At 43.5% G+C, this 23,262-nt stretch overlaps 8 protein-coding genes across 8 annotated transcripts; 3 read left to right on the top strand and 5 right to left on the bottom strand.

Annotated features, from left to right (window-relative positions):
* Positions 1-453: 453 nt before the first annotated feature.
* Positions 454-1,122, top strand: TREMEDRAFT_27133 (uncharacterized protein; the record flags this gene model as incomplete). Its single annotated transcript, XM_007002243.1, has 3 exons — positions 454-491; positions 717-814; positions 917-1,122. The coding sequence occupies 3 exons, from the start codon at positions 454-456 to the stop codon at positions 1,120-1,122; spliced, it is 342 nt and encodes a 113-aa protein (XP_007002305.1).
* An 876-nt stretch (positions 1,123-1,998) lies between these two features.
* TREMEDRAFT_27313 (uncharacterized protein) lies at positions 1,999-2,964 on the bottom strand (the record flags this gene model as incomplete). The annotated part of the gene is made up of 3 exons (XM_007002276.1): positions 1,999-2,265; positions 2,476-2,583; positions 2,773-2,964. Coding segments are annotated over 3 exons (567 nt in total), but the record flags the coding sequence as incomplete, so codon positions are not given.
* A 1,140-nt stretch (positions 2,965-4,104) lies between these two features.
* TREMEDRAFT_59969 (uncharacterized protein) lies at positions 4,105-7,520 on the bottom strand (the record flags this gene model as incomplete). The annotated part of the gene is made up of 3 exons (XM_007002606.1): positions 4,105-5,019; positions 5,305-5,487; positions 5,592-7,520. 3 exons carry the CDS (start codon positions 7,518-7,520, stop codon positions 4,105-4,107), a joined length of 3,027 nt encoding a protein of 1,008 aa, XP_007002668.1.
* Positions 7,521-8,069: 549 nt separating this feature from the next.
* Positions 8,070-11,236, top strand: TREMEDRAFT_28090 (uncharacterized protein; the record flags this gene model as incomplete). The annotated part of the gene is made up of 12 exons (XM_007002359.1): positions 8,070-8,363; positions 8,498-8,525; positions 8,572-8,716; positions 8,805-9,181; positions 9,230-9,289; positions 9,336-9,463; positions 9,628-9,856; positions 9,945-9,972; positions 10,034-10,132; positions 10,183-10,286; positions 10,422-10,746; positions 11,032-11,236. The coding sequence occupies 12 exons, from the start codon at positions 8,070-8,072 to the stop codon at positions 11,234-11,236; spliced, it is 2,022 nt and encodes a 673-aa protein (XP_007002421.1).
* Positions 11,237-12,707: 1,471 nt separating this feature from the next.
* On the bottom strand, positions 12,708-13,395 carry TREMEDRAFT_28173 (uncharacterized protein; the record flags this gene model as incomplete). The annotated part of the gene is made up of 2 exons (XM_007002376.1): positions 12,708-12,808; positions 13,131-13,395. 2 exons carry the CDS (start codon positions 13,393-13,395, stop codon positions 12,708-12,710), a joined length of 366 nt encoding a protein of 121 aa, XP_007002438.1.
* A 1,544-nt stretch (positions 13,396-14,939) lies between these two features.
* Positions 14,940-16,590, bottom strand: TREMEDRAFT_27701 (uncharacterized protein; the record flags this gene model as incomplete). Its single annotated transcript, XM_007002320.1, has 6 exons — positions 14,940-14,988; positions 15,179-15,308; positions 15,490-15,588; positions 15,741-15,836; positions 15,975-16,079; positions 16,272-16,590. 6 exons carry the CDS (start codon positions 16,588-16,590, stop codon positions 14,940-14,942), a joined length of 798 nt encoding a protein of 265 aa, XP_007002382.1.
* A 305-nt stretch (positions 16,591-16,895) lies between these two features.
* TREMEDRAFT_59965 (uncharacterized protein) lies at positions 16,896-19,587 on the top strand (the record flags this gene model as incomplete). Its single annotated transcript, XM_007002605.1, has 10 exons — positions 16,896-16,941; positions 17,021-17,050; positions 17,301-17,480; positions 17,739-17,823; positions 17,990-17,996; positions 18,043-18,178; positions 18,454-18,598; positions 18,845-19,009; positions 19,294-19,400; positions 19,454-19,587. The coding sequence occupies 10 exons, from the start codon at positions 16,896-16,898 to the stop codon at positions 19,585-19,587; spliced, it is 1,035 nt and encodes a 344-aa protein (XP_007002667.1).
* A 117-nt stretch (positions 19,588-19,704) lies between these two features.
* TREMEDRAFT_37511 (uncharacterized protein) lies at positions 19,705-21,746 on the bottom strand. Its single transcript, XM_007002405.1, has 4 exons — positions 21,095-21,746; positions 20,601-20,899; positions 20,337-20,408; positions 19,705-20,062 (listed from the first exon to the last, which is right to left on the bottom strand). The coding sequence occupies exons 1-4, from the start codon at positions 21,722-21,724 to the stop codon at positions 19,945-19,947; spliced, it is 1,119 nt and encodes a 372-aa protein (XP_007002467.1). The 5' UTR covers positions 21,725-21,746; the 3' UTR covers positions 19,705-19,944.
* Between the last annotated feature and the right edge of the window lie 1,516 nt (positions 21,747-23,262).

Raw genomic sequence — 23,262 nt, 5'->3', positions numbered from 1 at the left:
GGGAGAAAAGATTTTCCGAGGTGAAAAGATCAAAATGTGACCTCTCCCGGGGAATCTAGAGGGTGCCAATAATCGTTCATGGAGCCAGGCGGCTATTTCTTAAAAAAAGGAAGAAGAGATCAAATGGACAGGGATCTTATTTTTTCTGCTTTCCCGTGGAGTGGGAATCACAGTCACAGTGACCAATGGTGTCAGAGACTAGATTGGACTTTTGTCCACATTGGATCGGGGGAGGGATTTCGTGCCATAAGTGTACTAACATGCCATTCAGGATTGTTTCTGAAGATGGGATTCTAGGGAAATTTAAGAGAGAAATGAAATGGGGATGTAAGCTGACGCCATTTTTTTTTTTCGAATATCAATATGATACCAACACCAACAGCCTCGTTAGTGATCTTTTCTGCGATGATGAAACATAACTGATGGATAGCTCCGAAAGGTAAACATTCAAAAATGGTCACTTTGATCAATTACAGATTAAAGGTCGTTTTGTATGTGTTGTTTTCCTCTCATTTCTTCTTTTTATCCTTCGTTTTGACTTTGGCAGGAACTCCTTTTCCTCTCCAGCTCTCTTTATCCTCCTCCAAAGCCCTTACAATATGTCCCTTACACAATCGTCCACTTCGCAGCCTTTCCGGTTGACGAAAGTGGCGTTGACCGTGGGGTTGTCAGTGAGGTAATATGGTGAGGCGACTCGAGTTCCCACTGACACATAGAAACGACGGAAGATCTTTAGTCGGTCAAATGTTGGCATATGACAAACATATGAATTTCGTCCTGGCTGAATGTGAAGAATTTAGAACGGTCAAAGTGAGTCATATCATTCTCCCTTCCGCCCTGTCCCCTCTCAGCCGGGCAATTTTGGCCCATTCACGGTAACTCGTAACTTCGCGAACTCACACGCAGGGCAAAAAAGCAAAAGACGCTCCTCCGAACGAACCCACTCCTACAGTCCAACAAAAACGTACACTCGGATTGGTCATTCTTCGCGGCGAAACAATAGTCTCGGTAACAGTTGAGGGTCCTCCACCTGCACCACAAGAGGATAAGACGGTAGCTGCTGGTCCAGGACGAGGTATGCCAGCTGGACGTGGGATGCCTCTGGGAGCGGGTAAGTCTTAAATTTTCATTTTCTCCATTCAGGTCATCTCTTCCATGAACCGAACGTATCTCTCCGGTGATCTTTCCATTCTCTTCATCCGGGCCAAAGGGTGACACGCCAATCTGATCCCATCTTGCACTGTGTCGACAGCAACGGTGACGCTGGCGGTACGATCTTCCATTCGGCTACACGTGCGATGAAAACGAATCCCTGTCATACTCATCGTCATTCGTGGTCTTACAAGTTGATCATGGTTTTACAAACTGGGGACGTCACATGCTGACTTGCAGGCGTGGCAATGGCCGCTCGACCTATGCCATATGCCAGACCACCTCCAGGTTTCCCACCAGGTATGCCCGGTATGCCTCCAGGTATGCCTCCTGGATTCCCTGGTGGACTACCACCTGGTATGCCTCCTCCCGTCGGGTCAGTAGTCCTCTCTCATGCGGTCAGAAATGGTGCGAGTCGCTGACTAGGGAAGGATGCCTCCCGGCTTCAGACCTCCTCCTGGTTTCCCTGGTGGACCACCACCTTTCCCTCCTGGTCAAATGCCTCCTGGGTGAGTTTGAGCTCTCAGAGTTCTCGTCCAAGCTAACGTTCAGATTCCGTCCGCCACAATAGTTTCTTTCTCATTTGTCTGGATTGCATGCACGAACCTGATCGATGTGTCTATCTTCCTCACTTCCACTGCGTTGCTCATTGACCGGTCACCTGCAGCTCGACTCAAAATGCCCACTTATAGGTGCGATTCACTGACATGTCACACATAGCCTACCATCTTTAGCCCTAACAATCCTATCTGACCTCACTCAGCTTACTCGTCAGTACTTCTTTCTCCGCCAACATCAACTTCCAACGCACGAAGCAAATCAAGATACATCCAGACATCTACGTGTCTACTTCGCATTGAAACCTCCATCAATGCTCAACACAGTCCCGGTAGTATACGTATTCTCAAGTAAGAACGCTATCCCTTGTGCCACTTCTTCCGGTTCACCCAAACGTTTCATGGGGAACATACCTTCTATAGCTTCGAGGGGATATGCTCCACTCTCAATGGCGTAATTGAGGATCTCTGTGCGGATGGCACCGGGGGCTACGGCGTTGATTCGGATGTTTTGGGTCGCGTAGTCGAGAGCGGCTGATTTGGTCAGGCCGACGACCTGGAGTCAGTATGAGTGTTGATTCTTGTTTGGAGATGGGGTCATATTGATGAACAGCACCTCAACGGTGTCACCACCTTGACTTTTAGACCCACCATAACTATCACCACCACCATCACATTCATCCTCACGATACCAACAACACATAGTCATGTCTCTCAATCAACGAAGGAAGGAAGTTTTGTCAAATACGAATGTCTTTCAACTCACAGCATGTTTGGTAGCTGAATAAGTAGAAGTCAATGGAATGCCATTCAACCCAGCCATCGAAGTTAAATTGACGATACTTCCTCCTCCATTATTCAACATCGCTTTGATCTGATACCATCAGCTATATCTCCTTATCCATCTTCATCTCCTTTTCCATCTTCATCTTCATCTCAATGATCACCTCCAACTTTCTTCCTCTCGTTTATCACCCATCACGAGCAACCTCCTCGATAAACCTGAGTCATACACCATCTACACACCTACACACCCACCCATCATTTCATAACTCAAACTCACCTCTTGTTGCATACACCAAAAAACACCTAAAACATTCGTTTCTATCATTTCTCTAAATTTATCCGTACTACTTTCCCCAAAAATCTTATCATCTAAAGCACAAGCAGCATTATTAACAGCCGCATCTAATCTACCATAATGTTCAATTGTTAATTTAATCAATTCTTTAACTTGATCTTCTGAATTAACGTCGACTTTGAAGAAAATAGCTTGTCCTCCTGATGATTTTATACTTTCTACCACCTATAACTTATCAGTGTGTCACACACAGATCCACCACCCTACTCCCAACACACGTATTGATATCAAAAAAAGACCTATAAAACTTTCTTGTCTCTTTCTATGATGAACCCTTCCTCAGTCGATGAAGTAAACCTAGTATTCGTATGGTTGATATGATATGTTGGTACGTCAAAGAAAGATAAAAACATGATGTGTTGATGTGTTTAAAAGAAAAGATGATATTAAACTCACTTCTTCACCTTTATCTTCCCTTCTACCTGAAACGACAACTTTATAACCTTTTGAAGATAATAATCGAGCTGTACTTGCTCCTATACCCGTTGTTGATCCAGTTATAAGGACGACTTTCGACATGTTTTCACTTGGTTGTATTTTGCTTTTGAAATTATGCACAAGACAAAGGTGGAAAGGTGGGAAGGTGGAAAGGTGGATCAATACAAGAAAGAGATGATAGTTGCATGAAATAGTACTATATATATTCAATTTGAATGGAATAAATCAGTATCATACGAATACGTGTCGATTCTCCGATAAATACGGCGAGACCTTCGGCCGTCGGTCAATGACGAAAAGAAAGAGTATGACCGACGGTAAAGTCTTGATAGGAACGTCCCTAAAATAAGTAATCGTTATCGAACCCATAGAACCCAAATACTCTCACTTACTCTCACTCGTACTCTAAATCTACACCATCGAACTGTAGACCGGGTAAACAGATACACAAGTCAGTGAAACTTTCTATGAGGAAGTTCGGGAACGAGAAAGGTTGAAAGTGACGTGAGTGTGGGAGTTCGGACATGTTCCTTGCTCAATGATGGAATGGACGACAATCGTTTACTTGTCAAACTTTAAAGCTTGTTCGTCCATGTACCATGTATATGATACCAGAACGTATGCAACATGACAATATGAAGATACAACAAAGTAGAAATACAAAAAATCCTAATTACCCACTAAACCGTCTATTCAGATTCACCTTCATTTCCACTTGTTTATCCCTCTTCTCCACTCCCAACTCACCCTCCAGACCATTTCCATCCTGGACGAAGGGTGCGTGTAAATCAGGTTGAGAGTTCGATTCTATATTCCCTATTGTTTCTCTTCAATAATCGGTAATCTTCCTTTCTCATCTCTTGTCAGTCCTATCGACTTGGTCAGCCGAGATGACCCGACTTCGGTGTGCGTTGTGCTACCCAATGGGGAGGGGGAAGTGGAAGAACCATACGGTTGAAAAGATTTAGGAGAGACAGAGAGTTTGGAATGTTTGGACGATTTAAAATGTTCACCATGTTTACCCCATAACCTAGGTCCACTAAGTCTTATCAAACCTTTTCTCCCCTTTTCCCTCAATTCATGTACTTTGATAGATTCCTCAGCTAAGCTTACAACACCCGCTACGGCTTTCTCGTATCCAGTCCATAATAACATTTTCTTGGCTTCTTCATCTTCTTCCACTTGACGTCTTTGAGGTTGAGTGAGAGATTGATCGTCCATCAATCGACGGAGTAGGTCCTCACGGAGTTGGTAGAGAGGATTATTAGGCAAAGAGAGAAGGTCATGTCCGGCTGAAAGTCGTTCGGCCGTGATGATGAGATGCCATTGACGTACGAGGGATAAGATTTGATATGATACTTCGAGTGGGTGAGGGTGGGGGTGATGGAAAGGGTTTAGATGGGAGTGATGCATGGGGTGAGATGTGTGGGATGGATCGGAGGGTTGGGAAGGATCAGTTAGAGTAAGATGAGATGGATCGGGTGGTTGGACGGAGGGATCGGAGGTGAGGTTTTGATTAGATCGATTGATAGGGACAGATTGACCAGATGAATGAATAGGATCAGATGGCAGGGAAGTTAATGAAATATGAGAAGGATCAGGATGAACCAAATGATTGACAAGATCTAATGTTCGTCCAGGATCTCGATGTCTCACGACGGATTTATATCGATTCGCATAAGCTTCAGTTAGGACAGCGATGAGAAGGGTCACAGTTGCTACTCCCAGGATCTGACATGAGCTTTACTTTTCGGAAACATCTCCCCCCCTCTTCCCCTTGCTCATGAGCTATCGTACTCCAGTTGTCCAGATTCTCCTTCGACCAATTCTTATTTGCTACCACCTCTTCTGCCCGTGCAAGCCCCTTTTGTGCCACTTGACCGCCGTATACATCCACTTCAGATATCGGTCACACGGAATGTTACTCCCGTTTGTATCTTGAAAAACCGACAACCAAGGAGGGGAGGTGGGGATTTGAGAGCAGAAGAGTGACGATACGAAAGAAGGCGCACTCACAGCCCAAATGATAAAGAACGCTCGCCCAGCAGGAGTGTGCGGTGATATTTCACCGTACCCGATGGTGGTAAAAGTAACGAAACAGAAATAAAACGCGAGGAAGTATGACCAATTTTCGGTAGCTGCGAAGACGGTAGCTCCAACCAGCCAGAAAATGATGAACATGGCTAGGGCGAAAGCGAACTTTGTGTCAGCTGGCGGTAACTCGCAATCACTCCAGTACGGAAAGAAGCAAAGGGATCGAGCGTTCGAAATTCGTTTGCTTGGGAATATCAGCTTACACCCACCTTGATCCAATTCTCCATCCTCTCTTCCCTCGCCATACGTTCTTGAAACTCGCGATATCCCTCTTCACTAAGCAACGATTGGGCTGTCAATTCTTCTTGCAATCTAGCAGCATCTGCCAAAGCTTTTTGACGTCCTTCAGATTCCATCTCGCTCGTCTGACCTTCCGCTTTTAAATCTGGACCTAAGGCCAACTTTGTCACTGAAGTCCCATTCCCATTCCCGCCCATTCCACCTGTCATGCCATATGATCCACCCAATGCAAGGAGAGAAGCTTCATGAACTGATGCTGAAGACTGTTTACTAGCTATCTCCTCCATAGCTTGAGTCTCCGCAGCATTAAGTTGATCCTCCGACAAAGCCTTGACATTGAGCCTCTTTCCTCTGGCAGCGGCTCGGACTCCACCTCTGTTGATATACACAGGAGCACCTATAGCTTCAAGTTGTTGTTCAATAGCAACCCTACGTATATTTTCTTCTTGTCTTTGTTGTTTCCTTATTTTATGCCTTTTGATCATTTCATGTCTCCTTCTCCTATATGCCGCATTCCAAGATTCTACCATTGTATCTCTTGCGGTTCCAACTGTAACTGCTAGATTTAAGATACCAATAGGAGCGTAAAAGAGTAAAAATATCTTCGCTCCCACATGAGAAGGGGTTATATCTCCATATCCCACAGTCTCAAGACTGACCACTACGAAATAAAGCGAATCTTGAAATGTTATTTCCGGTATGAGAAAATTGAAACATAAAGCTCCCAAGGCGAGATAGACAAGTAAAATCATTACTATAATCACCAGACTTCTTTGTTTGGCAGTCAATCCCGAACCGGATTTCCGGAAATCTTTCGTTTTGATCAAATCGTATACCAAAGTAGCGTTGGTGAACATACTCGCTGCTGTCGAACAGACGCATAACCAAAACGCTTCGGAATAAGTGAAACCATCATCTGTTCGATGGACAACACCAAAGATCGTGATCGCCACAACGTTGATGATGTCATGTAGAGTCAGACCGACGATGGTGACCACGGTACTTGTGTAAACTCTTCGTTCGAGGAATCGAGAAATGAGAGCGACATTGGCCACTACACCACATGCCATGGAGATCGCTAAGCCCACATCGAGGATGACGGGATTGGATTGATACACCACAGGATGATCGTCGACTGTACGGACATACCAATGTTCTGTCAATCCGGGAATTTCGAGGAGAATGGAGAACGGTTGTAATAAACCAGATAGGATGGGGGTCCAACGATATTTCGGTGGGACATAATCTGGATCTTCTTCATTGTTCTCAACACCAGATGTTTCCTTGTGACCGAATAACCATTTGACGAGGGTGGGTAAAATACCTTGATATTCTTTGTCGCTTCGCTTTTCACCTATGAAGGGAATGAGGGATGTTACGGTAGTCCAGGTGTTACTTCGATTATAATTTGATCCTTCTTTTGACGTGGTATAAGGGTACTGATCCGTAGATGATTTGAAAGGCTCGTTGATAGTTACCGTACGTGGCATCTTCGTTTGTAGCCTTCCATTGTCGATATCAATTGGAGATGTAGTCCGAGTTATCCCATAATCGATGGACCGTCTCTCACTTCCTCTCCTTGACTTTCGTTGTTCTTCATCATACTTCTCATCCTCCCGTTTTGCATTCTCAAGCTCATCCTGCAAATGTTCCATGTCTTCTTCTTGCGCATCCTCCGACCTTATGTCCTCAGTCTCAACAACATCCCCACCTTCCAGGTCCATCGACCGAGGACGGGAAGTGATGGACCGAGCGGTATGATTCGAATGGGATGAATGAGAGGAACGAGAGGAAGAAGAAGAAGAAGAGGTTGCATGGCTGGAGGGAGGAGGTCGATCATCATTTACGTGAAATGCTAAATCTGGATGGATGGCGTTGAGGTAAGCTAGACTGGTCATGTTTGTCCCTTCTTTTTGGTGTTCGGTCGTAAGTTATGTTCCGAGGGATTATGGACATGAGTCATAGCTGTGAGGTCAGATGGACGATGTTGAGGCTTTCTGGGTTACAAAAGTGGAGGAATATATACACAAGAGATTGTCGGCAGGGGTTGTAAAAAGGAGAACAAGGGAAGAGGAGAAGGTGAAGGGACGAAATGACGTTGTGGTAGTGTTCATCAGCTCAGGCACGGGACGAGGTGGATGGAACAAGATATACTTAGCAGCACGTTCGTCTTGTTGACCAGTGCATATAGCATGCATAGACAGCCCTGCAGCTCTGCTCAAGCATACTGTATAGCAGAGCATAGCTATCAGAACCTGTGCATACTTTGTGGTTGTGAGTTGAATGGTGGTAAGTAAGTAGCTGCCAGCCAACACACCGTGGCCATGACGACGATGGCGAACCTCGACTCTATCCTCTATCTCCCTTTCACCTCTCTTCTTCACCATCTCGCTCCCATACCAATCTCTACCGCTAGCCGCTCAGAGCTAGTGAATGACCCTCTTACGATGCCCCGTCTGGCTCCAGACTATCCAGGTCGATACAAACCCCCACGGTTCGCCTACCTTCGTTCTTTACTCCCCCTCATAGCCCTCATCCTCCTCTTCTCCTTCGGTCTGATCTCTTATTCTCTTCTCTCACATTTCCGCTCACCAGCCAAGAAACAGCAATTGGGATGGCAATCTTGGGATGTGGTAGATATCAGTGGACTCAATAGTGGGAAAGAGGGTGACGACGTGTTGAATGTTGGCAATTCCACACAGGATGATGATTTTGTACCTAGCATACCGTTAGACAATTGGGTATGTTTCCTCCCTCTGTCCTACTATGATATCTCTTTTGCCCCTTATCTCTCATACCAGACATCATCATCTTCATACTCCTTCATCTGATTCTCTCAAGTCTGAGTGTGAGACTTTTGTGCTGACTACTCCAGGACCCTTTGGCCGTGCACACAACCGGATGTGAGTGATCACTTAACAAGTTGGGACTTCGAATGCTGAACAGGAGTGACGGAAATCGCTGTCAGACCATGTTACTTCCCTCCTTATCTGTTCGGCTCTTACTGCGCCCCAGAAACAACAGGCGAGCTCGACAAGACTAAAGGTAAATGGGTCATCGTAGAGAAAGATCTCAACATTCGAACAGGTCTTTGGTAAGTTCTTTTTCCTCCTTCCCTCTTTGTCCCCCTTCTCTTCCCTCCCTCCCTCGACTGTATGGTGATACTGTTTGCTGACATATAGGTACTTGAACCTGTACTACCGTCGAACACGTCGTCTGGACGTGCCTCTCATCACAGATATCCGAGTAGCTCCCGACCCCCCACCTGAAGACATCGCTTCGGAATTGGAAGGATGGACCAAAGCCTCTGGTGATTTACATTCTGGTATCTGGCCTACACAACCTGCAATGAGACTTTGGTACAAGGTGGCCGATCAGACGTGGGATGGATGGAAGAGACAAGAGATCATGGATGAAGATTATATCACGGAATTGGATGTGGTCTATGGAGATGGGGATCCGTGGTTTGGCTTTGAGAGGGTACAGGGAGGTAAGGTGGTGGATGCTAAAGCAGGAAGATGGGATAGTGTAGATATCGCTTTCCGAAGAGGTAACCCTGGTACGTATTTGCTTGGACACTTTGCAAACCTCGGCTGATAATATATAGTATGGTCGAAAACGAAGGTGCCGACTTTCCATTCGGATGGAACTTTCAAGATTATGCAAAGTGAGTGATTCACCCAATTGTCTGAGTGATTGTTGATGAAACAAAGTCGCCGATCTGCATTACTCCGTAGGAAATGGTGAATGTAGGGACACCGATAAGACTCCTTGTGTGGGGGATTCAGATACAGCCGAGTGGTTAGGAGAAGCACTTGATGCTGAAGAGCCGGATCTGGTGGTGAGTCTTGTATCCTCACCTCACAATCTCAGACGATCACCTTCATGTCAATTGGCCGCACCTGACTTCCTTCTGGGTCATGAAAGTGTATGTGACGATCTGATCTGTGATCACTTAGCCGGCCGTGAGCCGCGTCAATATCTTAGGACCTTCATTAACCTCAGGTCTTTTCCGGGGACCAACTAAACGGTCAAAGCACATCGTACGACGCTCGATCTGTTCTTGCGAAATTTGCCAAACCAGTCATCGACCGAAAGATTCCATGGACAGCAGTGTTTGGAAATCATGATAGTGAGATTGCCGATGATCGAGAGAATCAGATCCGGTTGTTACAGAGCATGCCTTATTCTTTGGTCAAATCTGGTCCTTCCTCAGTGGATGGATTTGGAAACTGTGAGTTTCGAATCTTCTATCACTGTCCTTTTCCTCTTTGCCATACCTTTGCTCTTACTTTCATGATCGACCAACGCTGACAGAATAGACTATATCAAACTCCATTCTAGTGATCCGTGAGTCATTCGAGATTAGCGTAGTGTCCCGACGGGGCTTTCGGCCAAGTTGACAGAATAGTTCCCATATACATATCTTCACACTTTATTTCCTCGATTCCCATGCATATCAAAAAGTATCCCTGCCATGGCAAAAAGCAGATTACGATTATCTCAAAACGTCTGTCCTCTTACATTTTGTAAAACCTGCATGAACCAGCTGATGTGAAGATCTCAAATAGATTGGTTCAGAAACGTATCTTCTTCCATCAAACCGATTTCTAGACCTTTCCAACCTGATGGAGCTGAAGATCTTGGTAAAATTTGGAATCGTCGTTCACGATCTTTCTTCAAACCAAGAGAACATATGACCGAATCGCGTAAAACCAAGAGCTCTTCTGATAATCATATTATCAGAGATGAAGGGTCTGCCAAGAGGAATGAAAATATGTTTATAAGAAAACAAGAAGCAAACGAAAAGGAGAGAAGAAGCACAAAATTGGCAAAACCAAATGCCATGATGTGGTTTCATATACCTCTTCCAGAAGCATACAACCCACCTGATCGATCAGGTTTCGACGATGAAGAATTAGATCTAGGTGTTCAATTAGATAAATCAGGAGCTAGTAAACATAATTCCGGTTTTTTCTATAATGCAATAAAAGAATCTTATGAGAAAGGAGGAACGGATCAAGATGAAGATTGGTTTGATAGTCCTAAAGTATCAGAGGTAAAGGTATTGAGTCATGGTCATTGTCATAATACCGATAGATGTAGACGTGTTGATGGGGTATGGTGAGTGATATAGTATTCTTATGTTTTTCCACTCCATCTACCTACTACTTCACATTCCCTTAATCCTTCATATTTGTTCTCCCTTCCAAAGACATGAATTGTCCCCCCTCTCCTTCATTCACCTCTTTCCTAGATTTACATGGTCTGACTTGAGTGTGTCCAAACTCTCAAAAAAAAAACTTCATGATCTAAATTATGTACTGATAAAGATGATAGAAGAAGAGATGATTAAGGAGAAGTTGGATCATATGTATCAATCAAAGTTCTTGACTGACTTTATTTTAGGATGTGTTTCGATGGAGGTTCTTCTTATTCCGGTTACGGACAATTAGGTTTTGATCGTAGAGTAAGAATATACCAAATATCAAGTTTTGGAGAAACCATAGAAACTTATAAACGTTTAACCAGTGGAAGTGTGATAGATGGTCAGATATTAGTAGGAGCTGGTGCTCCTAGTGGTTGGGGAGAAGATCAAGTTAGTTATGTTTGAACGAGTCGTGTTTTCATATTGGTATTGTACGAGTACATTATTCATACGCATCTTCAACATCAACACATCAACATATCAACACATCTTTACATTTTATGAAGATCTTGCAAAATTGTCTTATACACCAACCATATTAAAGATACGATATCCCACCGTCCATGGTATGAACGACAAGGTCTTTCAGATATACATCGTTGGGATACATGCTCGTGATGATAAATAGGAGAGAGATGATGATGGTGATGATGATGATGGAAGAATTTGAAATACCTTAGCTCACTCGGATGACATATCAGCTGGAAGAGTTATTGTAAGGGATATGACGATGTACCGTGAAGTGAGAAAGATGGATTACTGTGAGAATCTTGTATGTAGTGATAGCAAGATCATATGGAGGATTCACAAGAGGTAAGGAGATGATAGAATGTACTTACATTCCATCTTGAGAGATGTAAATGATTTGTTACGATACAAACTGCCATTCGTCCGCTCTTAACATATGTTACGTGTATACTCCAGTACAGTACAGTACGAGTAGAGTACTGTCGAATTTAAACCTATGACAACTCACCTAAACTTGTCAATATGATAGTCATAAGTCGATACGTTCAGTATGTTCAGTGAGATATGAGTTTATTCCATCATATCACGAATTTCCTCCTGTCGGTATTGACACGAAGTAACAACAGGTTGAAAGATTTGTTTTGAAATTTGTTCAATACAATTTATACATCACTATTAACCCATAAACCTTTGATCTACATGAAAATTCTATTGAATGTACAAATTTCTCAATGACCAATACCTCATTATCCGGTTTGATTATTTATAGTTGAGGAAGTGAAAGGACAATGAGGAGAGAATGTATTTGTATGAGTAAAAGAATGATTAATCAAGTAATTTTTAATGTCTAATAAGAGTTCGACGAATGTCGTGGGATTTCGAATTATGAGACATGATAGGGAAACCATTACATGGGTCGTTTGACCACAAGTTGTATGAGAGGAGTATTGCGTCATGTTGTCCGTACATGCTAATTGATGATTTCGAAGGAATGAAGAGATTGAAAAGAAGTTACATGATGAGACATCGACAACGTGATACTTCGTCTGTGGAAGTATTTCTACCGTGTCGAGTAGGAGGGAATACAGTGTTTTTCTTTGGATCTGAAATTAGCTCAGGTAAAGAGGTTTATCAAGTTGGTTAATTGGGTTTTAGAGGATGAGGTGAGGATGAGTTAGACGACGATAATGGTTCAGGGTTGAGACGGTTTGAAAATCTGAGACAGGCATGGGTAAGACAGCCAGGAGATGCGAATGAAATGACAAGACTTTGAAGGAGAGAAAGTGCGATAAAGGTTATGTGCATTGTTGAAGAAACAGGGAACGGAGAAATTTATGGATGATGAGGTGATGAGGTGAAGATGTGTAATGATATATGATTGAGAGGAAGCGAAGGAGAAGGCACAGGTTCATAGAGACTTACCATCTTCATTCCTGATTGAAAAAGATCTGACAGAGAGGTGAATGACGGTAGGTGGTGTTGGTGATAAAGTCGCGGGAAGGTTATTAGCTGGCTATCAGTAAAGACCTCACACAAATTCAACTTTGAACATCGTGGGACGTTTTGTATCATTTTCGTAAAGCAACGTGATAAAACCAAAACATGAGGTAAGAAAATAGAACCGGAGGATGCTGTCAAATATCTAGTCGAGTCCCCTCGACCGCCCCCCGAGCGACGGGCGGTGTTATATGACTCGGCGGGATTAACCTCCAGAAGAAGAATCGAACAACTTGATATATATGAAGAAATCCCGTATATTTCTCAAGACACGTTATGAACACAAGTTTAATGTTGCGAGGAAAAGCAATGGAAAAATAAATGAAAAACTCACAGATCAAAGTCGAATCATCTTCCAATATCCTACCAGCGAATAAAATTCTCATAAAACTTGGTGAAGGTGGTTGAGCAGGAGAAACCCATTCCGAAGGCCACATACTCCAAATAAGTTCTTTAACCCTTCCAACGGTGAATGTAGGTTCGAATGTGAATAAATGACTTTGACCAGAGATTATTAATACTCTAAGATGTATCATCGGTTTAGAAGGTTGTTGTGGAGTTTGTTTTATTTCTTGTGATTTTACTGAATCATTTAACATATGATCCGTTTCTTGTAAAGATGAAGATGAAATTTCTCTTTGATTTTTATCTTTCTTCAATTCCAGATTCTTCTCATCATGGGTTCCCGTTGATATTCTTTCATCCACTCTTTCTGACTGTCCACCTATCTTCATGGTCGTTTCTTCTGGTGATATCCTCGATGTGGTCGGTCTTGTAGATACCGCTCTTTCAACTTTGACCATGGAAGTCGGTTCATGAGACCCAGAAGGAATGATAGGTTCTGAGTTGGTCATATTCGGAGGGGAAGAAGAAGAAGAAGAGATTATATCATTCGATGATGTTTCTTCATATGTCGAAGTGATCTCTAAAGGATGTGAATTCATTATTTCTCTTATTATATTCGACGAAGAAATCCCTTCATTGACATTTTCATCATGTCCTTCCATCATGTGTCAAAGACGATGTATTCTGATATGAAATTAGTCAAGCTTACTTACCTTTAAAAGTGGCAGATGATGAAGAATACTCACATATGCAATGTGACATGCCCGAACCTCGTGTATGATACAAATGTGTGTTTTTTCAAGATTTGATTCCCCTTAGTCTTTCTCTTTTTTCCCCCACTAGGCCTAATCAACTAATCCACTAACCCTCTTTTTATCTCCGAAAATGTATCTTGTATCTAGAATTTTACAAGCAAAGAGGTGGAACAACCTGTGGTGGTGGAACTTTTTGCACTTTAAGCAAGATTATGCCGTAATGAAATCTATCACCCCAAATCCAAAAGTCATAAGTCTAGACTTCTAAGTCTTCAATTTTAGACGATAAGCTCTGAAGATCTATATGTTTCGGAACTGTCAAAATTGATCAGCATCAGCGGAGAACCAGATGGAGAAGATGTTATGGGGAAGGGAATGATTGTCGAAAGAGTGTCGAGAGAGAGGGCGAGAGAAGGAAGGAGGGAATGATGATGTCACCTTTCCGCTTTTTTTTGAAGGTTGACGTACGACGTACGTCTCGTTTTCTCTCACATTCACACGGTTGAAAAGGTGCAAGGTGATAGTGACACTGAGAGTAGTAGAGTGAATAAGATGAGGATGAGGATATGATATGACAAGGGAGAAATGGTAAGGAAGTCAAGTGTTGAGAGTGAGTAACTTTAGTAGTAATACGGAGAGAGACGGAAAGATTAAAGCATCCGGCAATCGATCGGGAAACAGCAAAGTCGCAACTTTGTTACTATTTTTCCACTCCGGCCGCCGTCGCCGGCGTTTGAATGTATAAATCCTTGACTTTCTTCCTCTCGTCGTATGCAGAGCATGCAAAGAGCAGTCTACAGTCCACACCGAGACGATCGTAAAGAGCGTAGTCATAAGCATGAATGACAGGTTCATAAGCCCATTGGTACTCTCCTTCACCGGTGCCACAACCCAAGGGCCAGGGAATCGGACATGTTCATCTCGGTAATCACATGCTCCCGACGCCGACTCAGGGTTTAGTACACACATGCGATGCGATGCGGGTACAGTATGTGCATACAACTTGCTGGCAGTATATAACAACTGTGAGATGAATTAGACGATTAGACGGAAGGAGGGAAAGGGGCTGTGTAGATGGTTATCGATGCTTCCCTGATTTGTCAGGTCATGCCTCATTCATCTGTCCTGACACCTCATCTTCGTCCAAGCAGCGTGAATCGGGAGCAGGTTGGAACTGACAGCTCACTCGATATGACATGTTCATGTAGAAGCAAACATGCCAATGTCTCGGAGGATGGACTGAGAGATATGATAAGAAGAGAAGTATACGGAGAAAACTTACCGTACATGATTCCTCCAACCGGGATACCGAGCTCTAGCCCATAACATCACTCTATCCCCTTGTTTAGCTTGCTGAACTAATGAATGAGAAGGTCCTAGGACGTTACGATGAGATTTAAAGTACTGTCCAGCTGATCGTCAGTTCACCTTCCACATCGTAAACCTTCATCAAAGCTCGTGAATGCCAGCAGTTGCAAAATTGGGATTGTCAATGCTATTCTTGTGAACGTATGGCGATCCCTCAGACGTACAAAGAGAGCAAGCCACAGAGATAGGTAAGGGAGACGAAGAAAGCGGTATAGATGAACTCACCATGAACATTCGATTGAATACTACATCTACTTCCTTCGACTTCTCTACCATCTCGCCAGAGACTTACTTCGAACCATGAATAACATTGTTGGTATGTTCCTATTCATCAGCTTTGCTATCGTTCCTTCAGGACCGTCTCAGTCTGAATTCACGGTCATCACAGGACGTAGATATAAGATTATGGCAAGTATTGAAAACCTTTTGTGAGGAAGTCATCAGAGAAGTAGCGAGTAAAAAAAGGTGAGGCTCACCGTAATGTTGTCCAGAACTAGACCATCCTTGATCTTTCGACAACGTATCTACGACAATCTTCCACACCCAAATTTTCTCCTTTCTCCCTTCGAAGACTTTCTGAGCTGTTTGGCGGATTTGTAATGGTTGAGGATGTGAGAAAGTTGAAGGAGATTCTGGAGAGCTTGATAGTTGAGAAGTAGGTGATGATTGGGTATGCTGAAATTGAGAAGGTTGTAGAGATGAAAGAGTACGATGAGAACAACCAATAGGCTCGGAAGATAAAAACCAAACTTCTCCTCTTCTGTCCAAACTCCAAGCATCTCTAACTCTATCTTCCTCTTCCTCCCTATTTCCCCCTCCCTGGTTTCCAGTGCCATCGCCTACCTCTCCCCTTGCTTCTCTCTGATGTACCGCAACCCCTTCTCCCCGTATATGTTCTTCTACATCTCCATCCTCGTTGAGTTCGGTAACACCCTCCACGAGCTGCATCTGATCAGCCCTTTCTCTCTCTTCCATTTCCCTAGTCAGATCCTCCTCTTGTCCGTTACTCCAAGCTCCCCCTCTTCTAGAAATCAAAGTACCGGCAATAACACATATCTCTCTCCCACAATGTCTCCTACATGGCGACCAAAACTCCGCCAGACCGAGTATTCGATCCACCACATCTTCCGGTAAACCTTTATGAGTCAAGTAATGGGAGACGAGGGTGGTGTCGGTTGAAGTGGGAAGGTCGTGGGTGTGTGATGTATCTGGGGGAGAGTGGATGGAAAAGTATGAGAGTGGGCCGCGAGGTTGAGATTGAGTCGGTCCGATGGATGGGAGGCTGGGAGGGGGAGTGGGGGAAGGACGGGATTGAAGGAGACCCATTTGATTGTGTTGTGATACACCTGGTCCCGTTTATCTCCAGTTTGTATTGGACTAAAGTCTAGGAGCTTGGTAGATTGAGGGAAGAGTCACTTGGGAAGAGATGTATAGCGGGAAAGGGTGAGCTGTGTTTAGACTTGTCATAGAGAGAAGGGAGGGATCTTATGACGCGGGGTGAACGGACATGCATCCTATCTCCGTCCCTCACCCAACCAAAAGTCAGACCCTCCTTGACATTGTCCAATTTACAGTACACCGGCATCAAACTCGTCAAAACTCTAGAAGAGGCTCACTGATAGAGTGTAGAGATGGTGAAGGACAGGGAAATGGACCATAAAGATTTGTATGACATCTGTAAGTAGTCCCACTCATTCCTTCATCTGGTATACCGCATCCTTCAACGTGATGAATTCGAGAATAAGCTGATGATCAGCCAAACCCCGTTTCGACCTGAGCACATATAGTGAGGTCTTCTTCCACCGTCCTCTTTACTCTCACTCTCACTGTACTTATCTCTGTTCGTGTTGATACTATCTTGTCAAAGGTCGGCTGTAGCATTGCCACATGGCGGCCCGTGCCATGATGATGTGAGGACCACCATATCTGGACGTTGGAGGTGTCAGGGTTAGGATAACGACCAGACTGAAATCATATGACTGGTATTTGTGGGATTTGGGAAAAGGACAGGAAAAAGGAAACTCACTAATGTTCAGCTGGTCGATTAGCTTATTTTTACTCTACCACTTCCCCTCTCACTTTACTCGCTACATCTTCAGAATTGGACCAAGCTCAGAAAGATGTAAGAAAGTATGAAGCTTCTATCAAAGATTCGGGTCCGAAAGGATATCGGGTTGGTAAGGATGAGAAAGATAAATATGAACGAGCGAGACAATGTCAGTTTCTTTCAAAATCTTTTAGTCTGTGACCCTGGTTTTCATCTTATCTATACGCCATTCGCCTTCCCTGTAATGGTCTTTCTTCTGCATCTTATCTTACAGTGTTCCTCAATCACTGTCTCTGTTCTCTCTCGCTCTCTCCTAAGGTTTTGATAACCCCAATTGTTTCGGTTTCTTTCTCAGTTTCCCTCAATTACTTCTCGTCTCTATACAGGATCATATAGAGATATGATAGAAGAGAAGCTCACAGACCAGTGGTAGACTCTTCCATACATCCCGATACTGGCAAACCAGTGCTATTACCTTTCAGAATGTCGGCTTTTGTACCTACCAACTTGATGTGAGTTCGAATCTCACCCTTATCTTCAACTTCGTATTTTCGTCTTCACACCCATCTCTTGGCCTACAGCCTCCTCTGTGTCCACGTACATCATCTCCTCTCATATACTCTTCAGTCTTCAATTGTTAGATTATAATTGACTCTTTGACCATAGCTGACAATACAGAATATGCGTGGGCTAGTCTCCAGCGGAATTTAACCCGACCGACTGACAATCAGGCAGGTATGCTCATGCCTAATCCTAGCCTTCGTAGTGTGATCTTTTGGCAATGGGCAAATCAGACTCTCAACGTAGCGGTCAACTTTAGTAATGCCAATAAGAGCATTCAAATGACTCCGACTGAGATAGGCACTGGTGAATATTTCCTACTCCTCTAACCGTTTCCCCCGTGTTTGCGATCGGACAGACCACGTCATGTTCTCCCATATATTCGATAGCATATTTCACACATGACACACTCACCAGTATCTTTCCCAAGCGTATGCACATCTCTCTCAAGAGTGGCCTTCTTTACGTGAATCCAAAGTTCGGCATCGTGGAGTGGCGATGGGCATGATCACGAGTACCTTGGCGAACGGTAGTCATGTGTACGCCAGAAAAGATGTGTTGGGATCAACGCTGACTTCCAGCCTATTGCGCAGCAACGTTCACCTCTGTTTTCCTCGCTGTCAGCCTTACACGTCTCGTGCCTCGATTATCAGTATCAAGAACGACAAAAGAATTATTAGGGAAATTAGTTCCTTTTGCCAGTGTTGCTTCTGCCGGAGTGGTCAAGTAAGTTATTCAAACCATTCGTCTTCTCTTGCCTCTGTCGATTCTGATCCACTGTTTACTACTTTGTGCTTTCCCCCTCTGACCCACCCCCCACAATCACACGAAGATTGTAGTTCATGAACAATGTCATCAACACTTTTCCTACCCTCATTATCAAGATCGAATACCATGCGTACCTGTACCTCTCCCGCCTGGGCTAATAGTCACGAGGAAAGATAAAGGTTTTTGGGGTCAGCTGAAACCCAGCATATCTTGTATCAGATGGAAAGAGATGCGTGACGGAGTAGAGATTTACACTTTGACTCGAGATCCTACCACTGGAGCAGAAGACAAACATGTACTTGGTAAAAGTCCAAAAGCGGGTCAAATGGCCGTTATGCAATCTGCCGCTAGTAGGGTATTCACCAATATGTAAGTCGTCATTATCCCTCCCCTTCTTTCGGTTTCCTATTGTCCCTACTTACCACTCATACAGCCCTCCTGGATCCTGCTCTTTCCTACTTCCCACTCATACAGTTCCTCCAGGATCCAGGGTCGAAATTCTCACATCCACCATTCAAATTGTCAAGTCTACCATTGAAACCGTTAAGTCAATATACGTAAAGTCGTGTATTCGACACACCTTTTTTCCGCTATTGGAATGCCCAATCATCTTAAGATCTGTCCAAGTTATAAAATTGATCGCTCACCTACAGTCCCACACTTATCCTCCCACCGATGATCATGACCCTCCTTGAAAGACGTGATGTCTTCGTTGGACCGAGAGGGAAGATATTTTCCACTATGACACAATTGACTTTAAGTACGTACAACTCAACTCTGATGTTCGTTGATGGAAGGAGGATTGATGAATAGTCGGTCTGTCATTAGGTTTATTCCTTCCACCTGCTATCGCTTACTTTCCACAAAGAGCAAGTACAGAACCTAAACGATTAGAACCGGAATTCCAAGAACATCCTTCTCCTATTTTCTTCAATAAAGGATTATGATCTTTTCGCAGATCGATATTCAGGACGATGTTAAATCCACAACAATCTTAGATATCTCCAAATGGCAGGTCGACGCAAGTGATGGTCCGGAATAAATGATGAGAATACGAGTATTGTATATACATAGATGTTCACATGCATATATTTTCAATTTCCGTTCAATGTCTATTTGGCACGTTGCTTTCCTCTCTCACATTATCCTTCTTCTGATGTGATGTGGGTAGGAACAAGGAGGAGAGAGATGAAATTGTATTCTGTTGAAATGATGGGAGTAGTAAGGAATATGGTGGGTTTCACGGATAAGGTTGATTGGATGAAGATGAAGAAGGTGGAAGGGGTAGGTAACAGAAAGACAAGTTAAATCCGTACAGTACACAAACGTTCGTATATCTTCAACATATCACTAGTCACTCCCATAGCTGTAACATCCGCTCCTGCTCCAGCACCTTGGATTATGAGTGGTCTAGGTGAATAACTTGTAGTTAGCTCGTTTTCCTACTTCTACCCTCCACCTCCATTTCTCAACCTCGACTTGCGAAGTTGAAACTTGTATTTGGCTGTTTTACGAGGCTCCCATACCGACTTTCTAATCCATACCATAAAGTCGTTGAACCCTCGCAAATCGAAAGTTGAACAATGACAATACAGTTTTATCATCACACCCCACCCTAGAGAAATTTTCCCATTATTCAGAAGGAAGAGAAGGAAGGCAAAATCAAATGTGGATCGAAAAAGAAAAGTTGACGAACCGTTTGGTATGAAAAGAGATGATATTATCACTTCCTTTTAATGAAGTTGCAAAAGCGTGATCTTTTGGATATCTAATAAAATTAACAATTAACAATTTTCCATTCCTTTTTCCTTTTTCCATTCCTTTTGCCCAATCGACTCATTCATTCATTCATATGAATCTTCTCAATGACACGGAATGACGCTCGACTGAAAACGACCCATGGAAAGGATTTATCACATGTTGGGGAGATTAGTTTTGTATAAAGATAGAAATAACTCACTTTGCCAATTTTGCTTCTACTTTTCCTTCAACAATATCAACCACCCCAACATACCTAATTACCATCCCTTCATTTTCCGCTTCTTTACGAATTTTATCAAAATACTCATCACCTTCTTCTAACCTTTGTAAATAATCTTCTTTCGTATTCGCGTCCTGCAATACTGAAGGAACCAGAGATTGAGTTGGTACTGAAGCGTAACCTTCGATTAAAATTGGAGAAGTTGGTACTAGTCTTGATAAGATCGTAAGTTTACGAGCTACGTCTGTACCTGATAAATCATCTCTTGGATCTGGTTCCTATTTATTAGCCAGTCATCCAGTCGAGTCGAACATTCAATCGTTCAATCATTCAATCATTCAACCACGAAAACATTCGATAAGTGAATCACTCAATTGTTCGATAAGTGAATCAGACAAGCAAGCAAAGTTTACAATACGATTCGTCCAAATGGAGATTGATATAGAAGGGAAACCCCAAAAGAATCAACTCACGGTATATCCTTTTTCCTTTGCGATCTTCACCACCTCTGAAAACTTCACATTACTAATTTCAACAGTACTAAATTGATTAAAAATATAACTTAAAGTCCCACTGAAAACACCTTCGATCTTTTGTATCTCATCACCCGTTTCAACTAAATCTTTCAAAGTACTCAAAATCGGTAATCCAGCTCCTACTGTACTTTCACCATAATAAATAGCTTTACCAATTGGCCAACAAACTTTTTGTATATTTTCCCATGACGATAAAGATCCAGAAGCGGCTTTCTTATTAGGAGTGACAATGTTTATTCCCATACTTAAGATTTGAGAATACATTCCAGGTAAAGAATCTGATCCAGTGGAATCTATTAAAATACTTCCTTTTGATCGAGAGGAAGGATGAGTGCTTAGTATCGAAATGATAGATGGTAGATCTAATGGTGTACCATGTTGTTCTAAGATTGGTAAATGATTGGTGAGTGTTAGAGGGGCTGCTAGTGGGAGAGATAAGGAAAGACGGGAGTTTGCGATGAGTACCAAAGTGAATTTTTCGGATAAAATTGGTGAGAGAAGTTGAGAGAGGATGGAACGGCCTACTCCTCCGAGACCTATGAGTGCGACGGGGATGGGGGTGGACATGGTCGGGAGTGTTTTCTTGGTGATACTCGAGAGATAGAAGTACTTAAAAGGAGAAGACGAGGGACAGGAGGGGATCGAAATTCCTCGTGAACGGTTTGCGGGGCTCCACGTGGTCCTACACATCCACATGGTTTCTCGATACAATTCTTTTTTCTTTGACTGTCACACGCTACGCGCTACTGGTAAGGTAAATCTGCTGCAATGTCATACCTTGGTGCTGGGGAAGCCACGCAGGACACGTTCCCTTCTGCATCTGTAGCAAAAGGTTGCCCTGCCGCTGCGAGTCATCCCACCCTCTCCCTGTAAAATACATGGGCAAGGCCAGATTCGAACTGACGCGCATAAATGCAGTGGATATCTCTCATTCCGAGAGAAGATTATCTTGAGGCCACCCCGGTAACCACTTCGGTACTTGCCCAAAACTCAAACGTGGGCAATTTGCAGAGATATGATGACAGTTATGTATGTACCCAACACCTCCGCGGCCAGGCAAGGTTCGTGACTGTCTCTCTTCCCACTTTGCCCTCTTGCGACCAAACGAACGATATATATAATATCAAAGCTGTCAAATTAAATAGCCATCAAAGCCAGATACGTTGGTACAATCACCACAACCTTTGAGAACCCATCTGTCTTTTCTCAGTCAGACTTCCTTCTCAAACTTGTACCGTTGCCATGTCGATTAACTACTACCTCTTGGAGCTCCCGAAGCTTATTGATCGCTATCAAATTCGACAGCTTCGAATGTAGTAGCTGATACACAGAGGATGATGGAAGTAGTGGGACAACCTCGGCATCTATTGGTATTCTATTCCATCAGAAGTGATGTCTCTTTGTATACGTACGAACCCCTCGAGCCCCTAGTCAGTCCCATCACTTCAACCCTCCTCTGTGGGATCTGTGAAAAGGTGGTAGTAAGAAGAACGTGCGTATGAGAAACCGCCTCGTGGAGATTAGAAGACCGATAAATAACAAATCTAAAACTTGCCCCAACGAATCTCAAGCTTCTTTACACCGCCCCCAATCCAGGCTTCGTCCATGATGACCAAAACCTCTTTTCTCCTTCCGAATCCGCGAACCCGCGAACCACGACAAACGAGACTTCCACCGACCCGCCTTCCCGAAGTAATGAAACCGACAAAGCTTCTGATAAGACTACTTCTAGACCAACCACCAACGAATCTTACTCTAAATGGATAAACCGTATCAGGATGGAAGACTATACAAAAGTTCCATCTTTAAACCATCCTTTGTCTTTACCTCGCCCACAAAGTTTACGAGGAAACGTATAGCCTTTACCTCCCTTGTTATTCATGATCCGAAGACACAAGTGTTGTATGAATTCGATATGTATCGCCTTTATTTCACACGGTTACGACGTGTATCATGTCTCTCCTTTCCGATGAAACCCCCTTGGGCGGAAAGAGCCTGGAGCGAAACAGCGATACGAAAACCTTTACTCTCACGCCTAAAGTTGATACGGTATCTTCATTTCTCATGAGATATCGTCATCTACTCTCATAACCCCGAATCAAGGA

Source organism: Tremella mesenterica, assembly GCF_000271645.1.
Source record: "Tremella mesenterica DSM 1558 unplaced genomic scaffold TREMEscaffold_2, whole genome shotgun sequence".
NCBI lineage: Eukaryota > Fungi > Basidiomycota > Tremellomycetes > Tremellales > Tremellaceae > Tremella > Tremella mesenterica.
This window is presented reverse-complemented; position numbering and strand designations above follow the sequence as displayed.

Coding starts and splice junctions, on each gene's coding strand:
- TREMEDRAFT_37511 (XM_007002405.1), bottom strand. CDS start 21,724: ATGTCCACCCCCATCCCCGTCGCACTCATAGGTCTCGGAGGAGTAGGC. Junction 20,409..20,600: donor GTAGAAGCAAAATTGGCAAA/GTGAGTTATTTC, acceptor TAATTTTATTAG/ATATCCAAAAGATCACGCTT. Junction 20,063..20,336: donor ATCTCTTTTCATACCAAACG/GTTCGTCAACTT, acceptor GCTAACTACAAG/TTATTCACCTAGACCACTCA.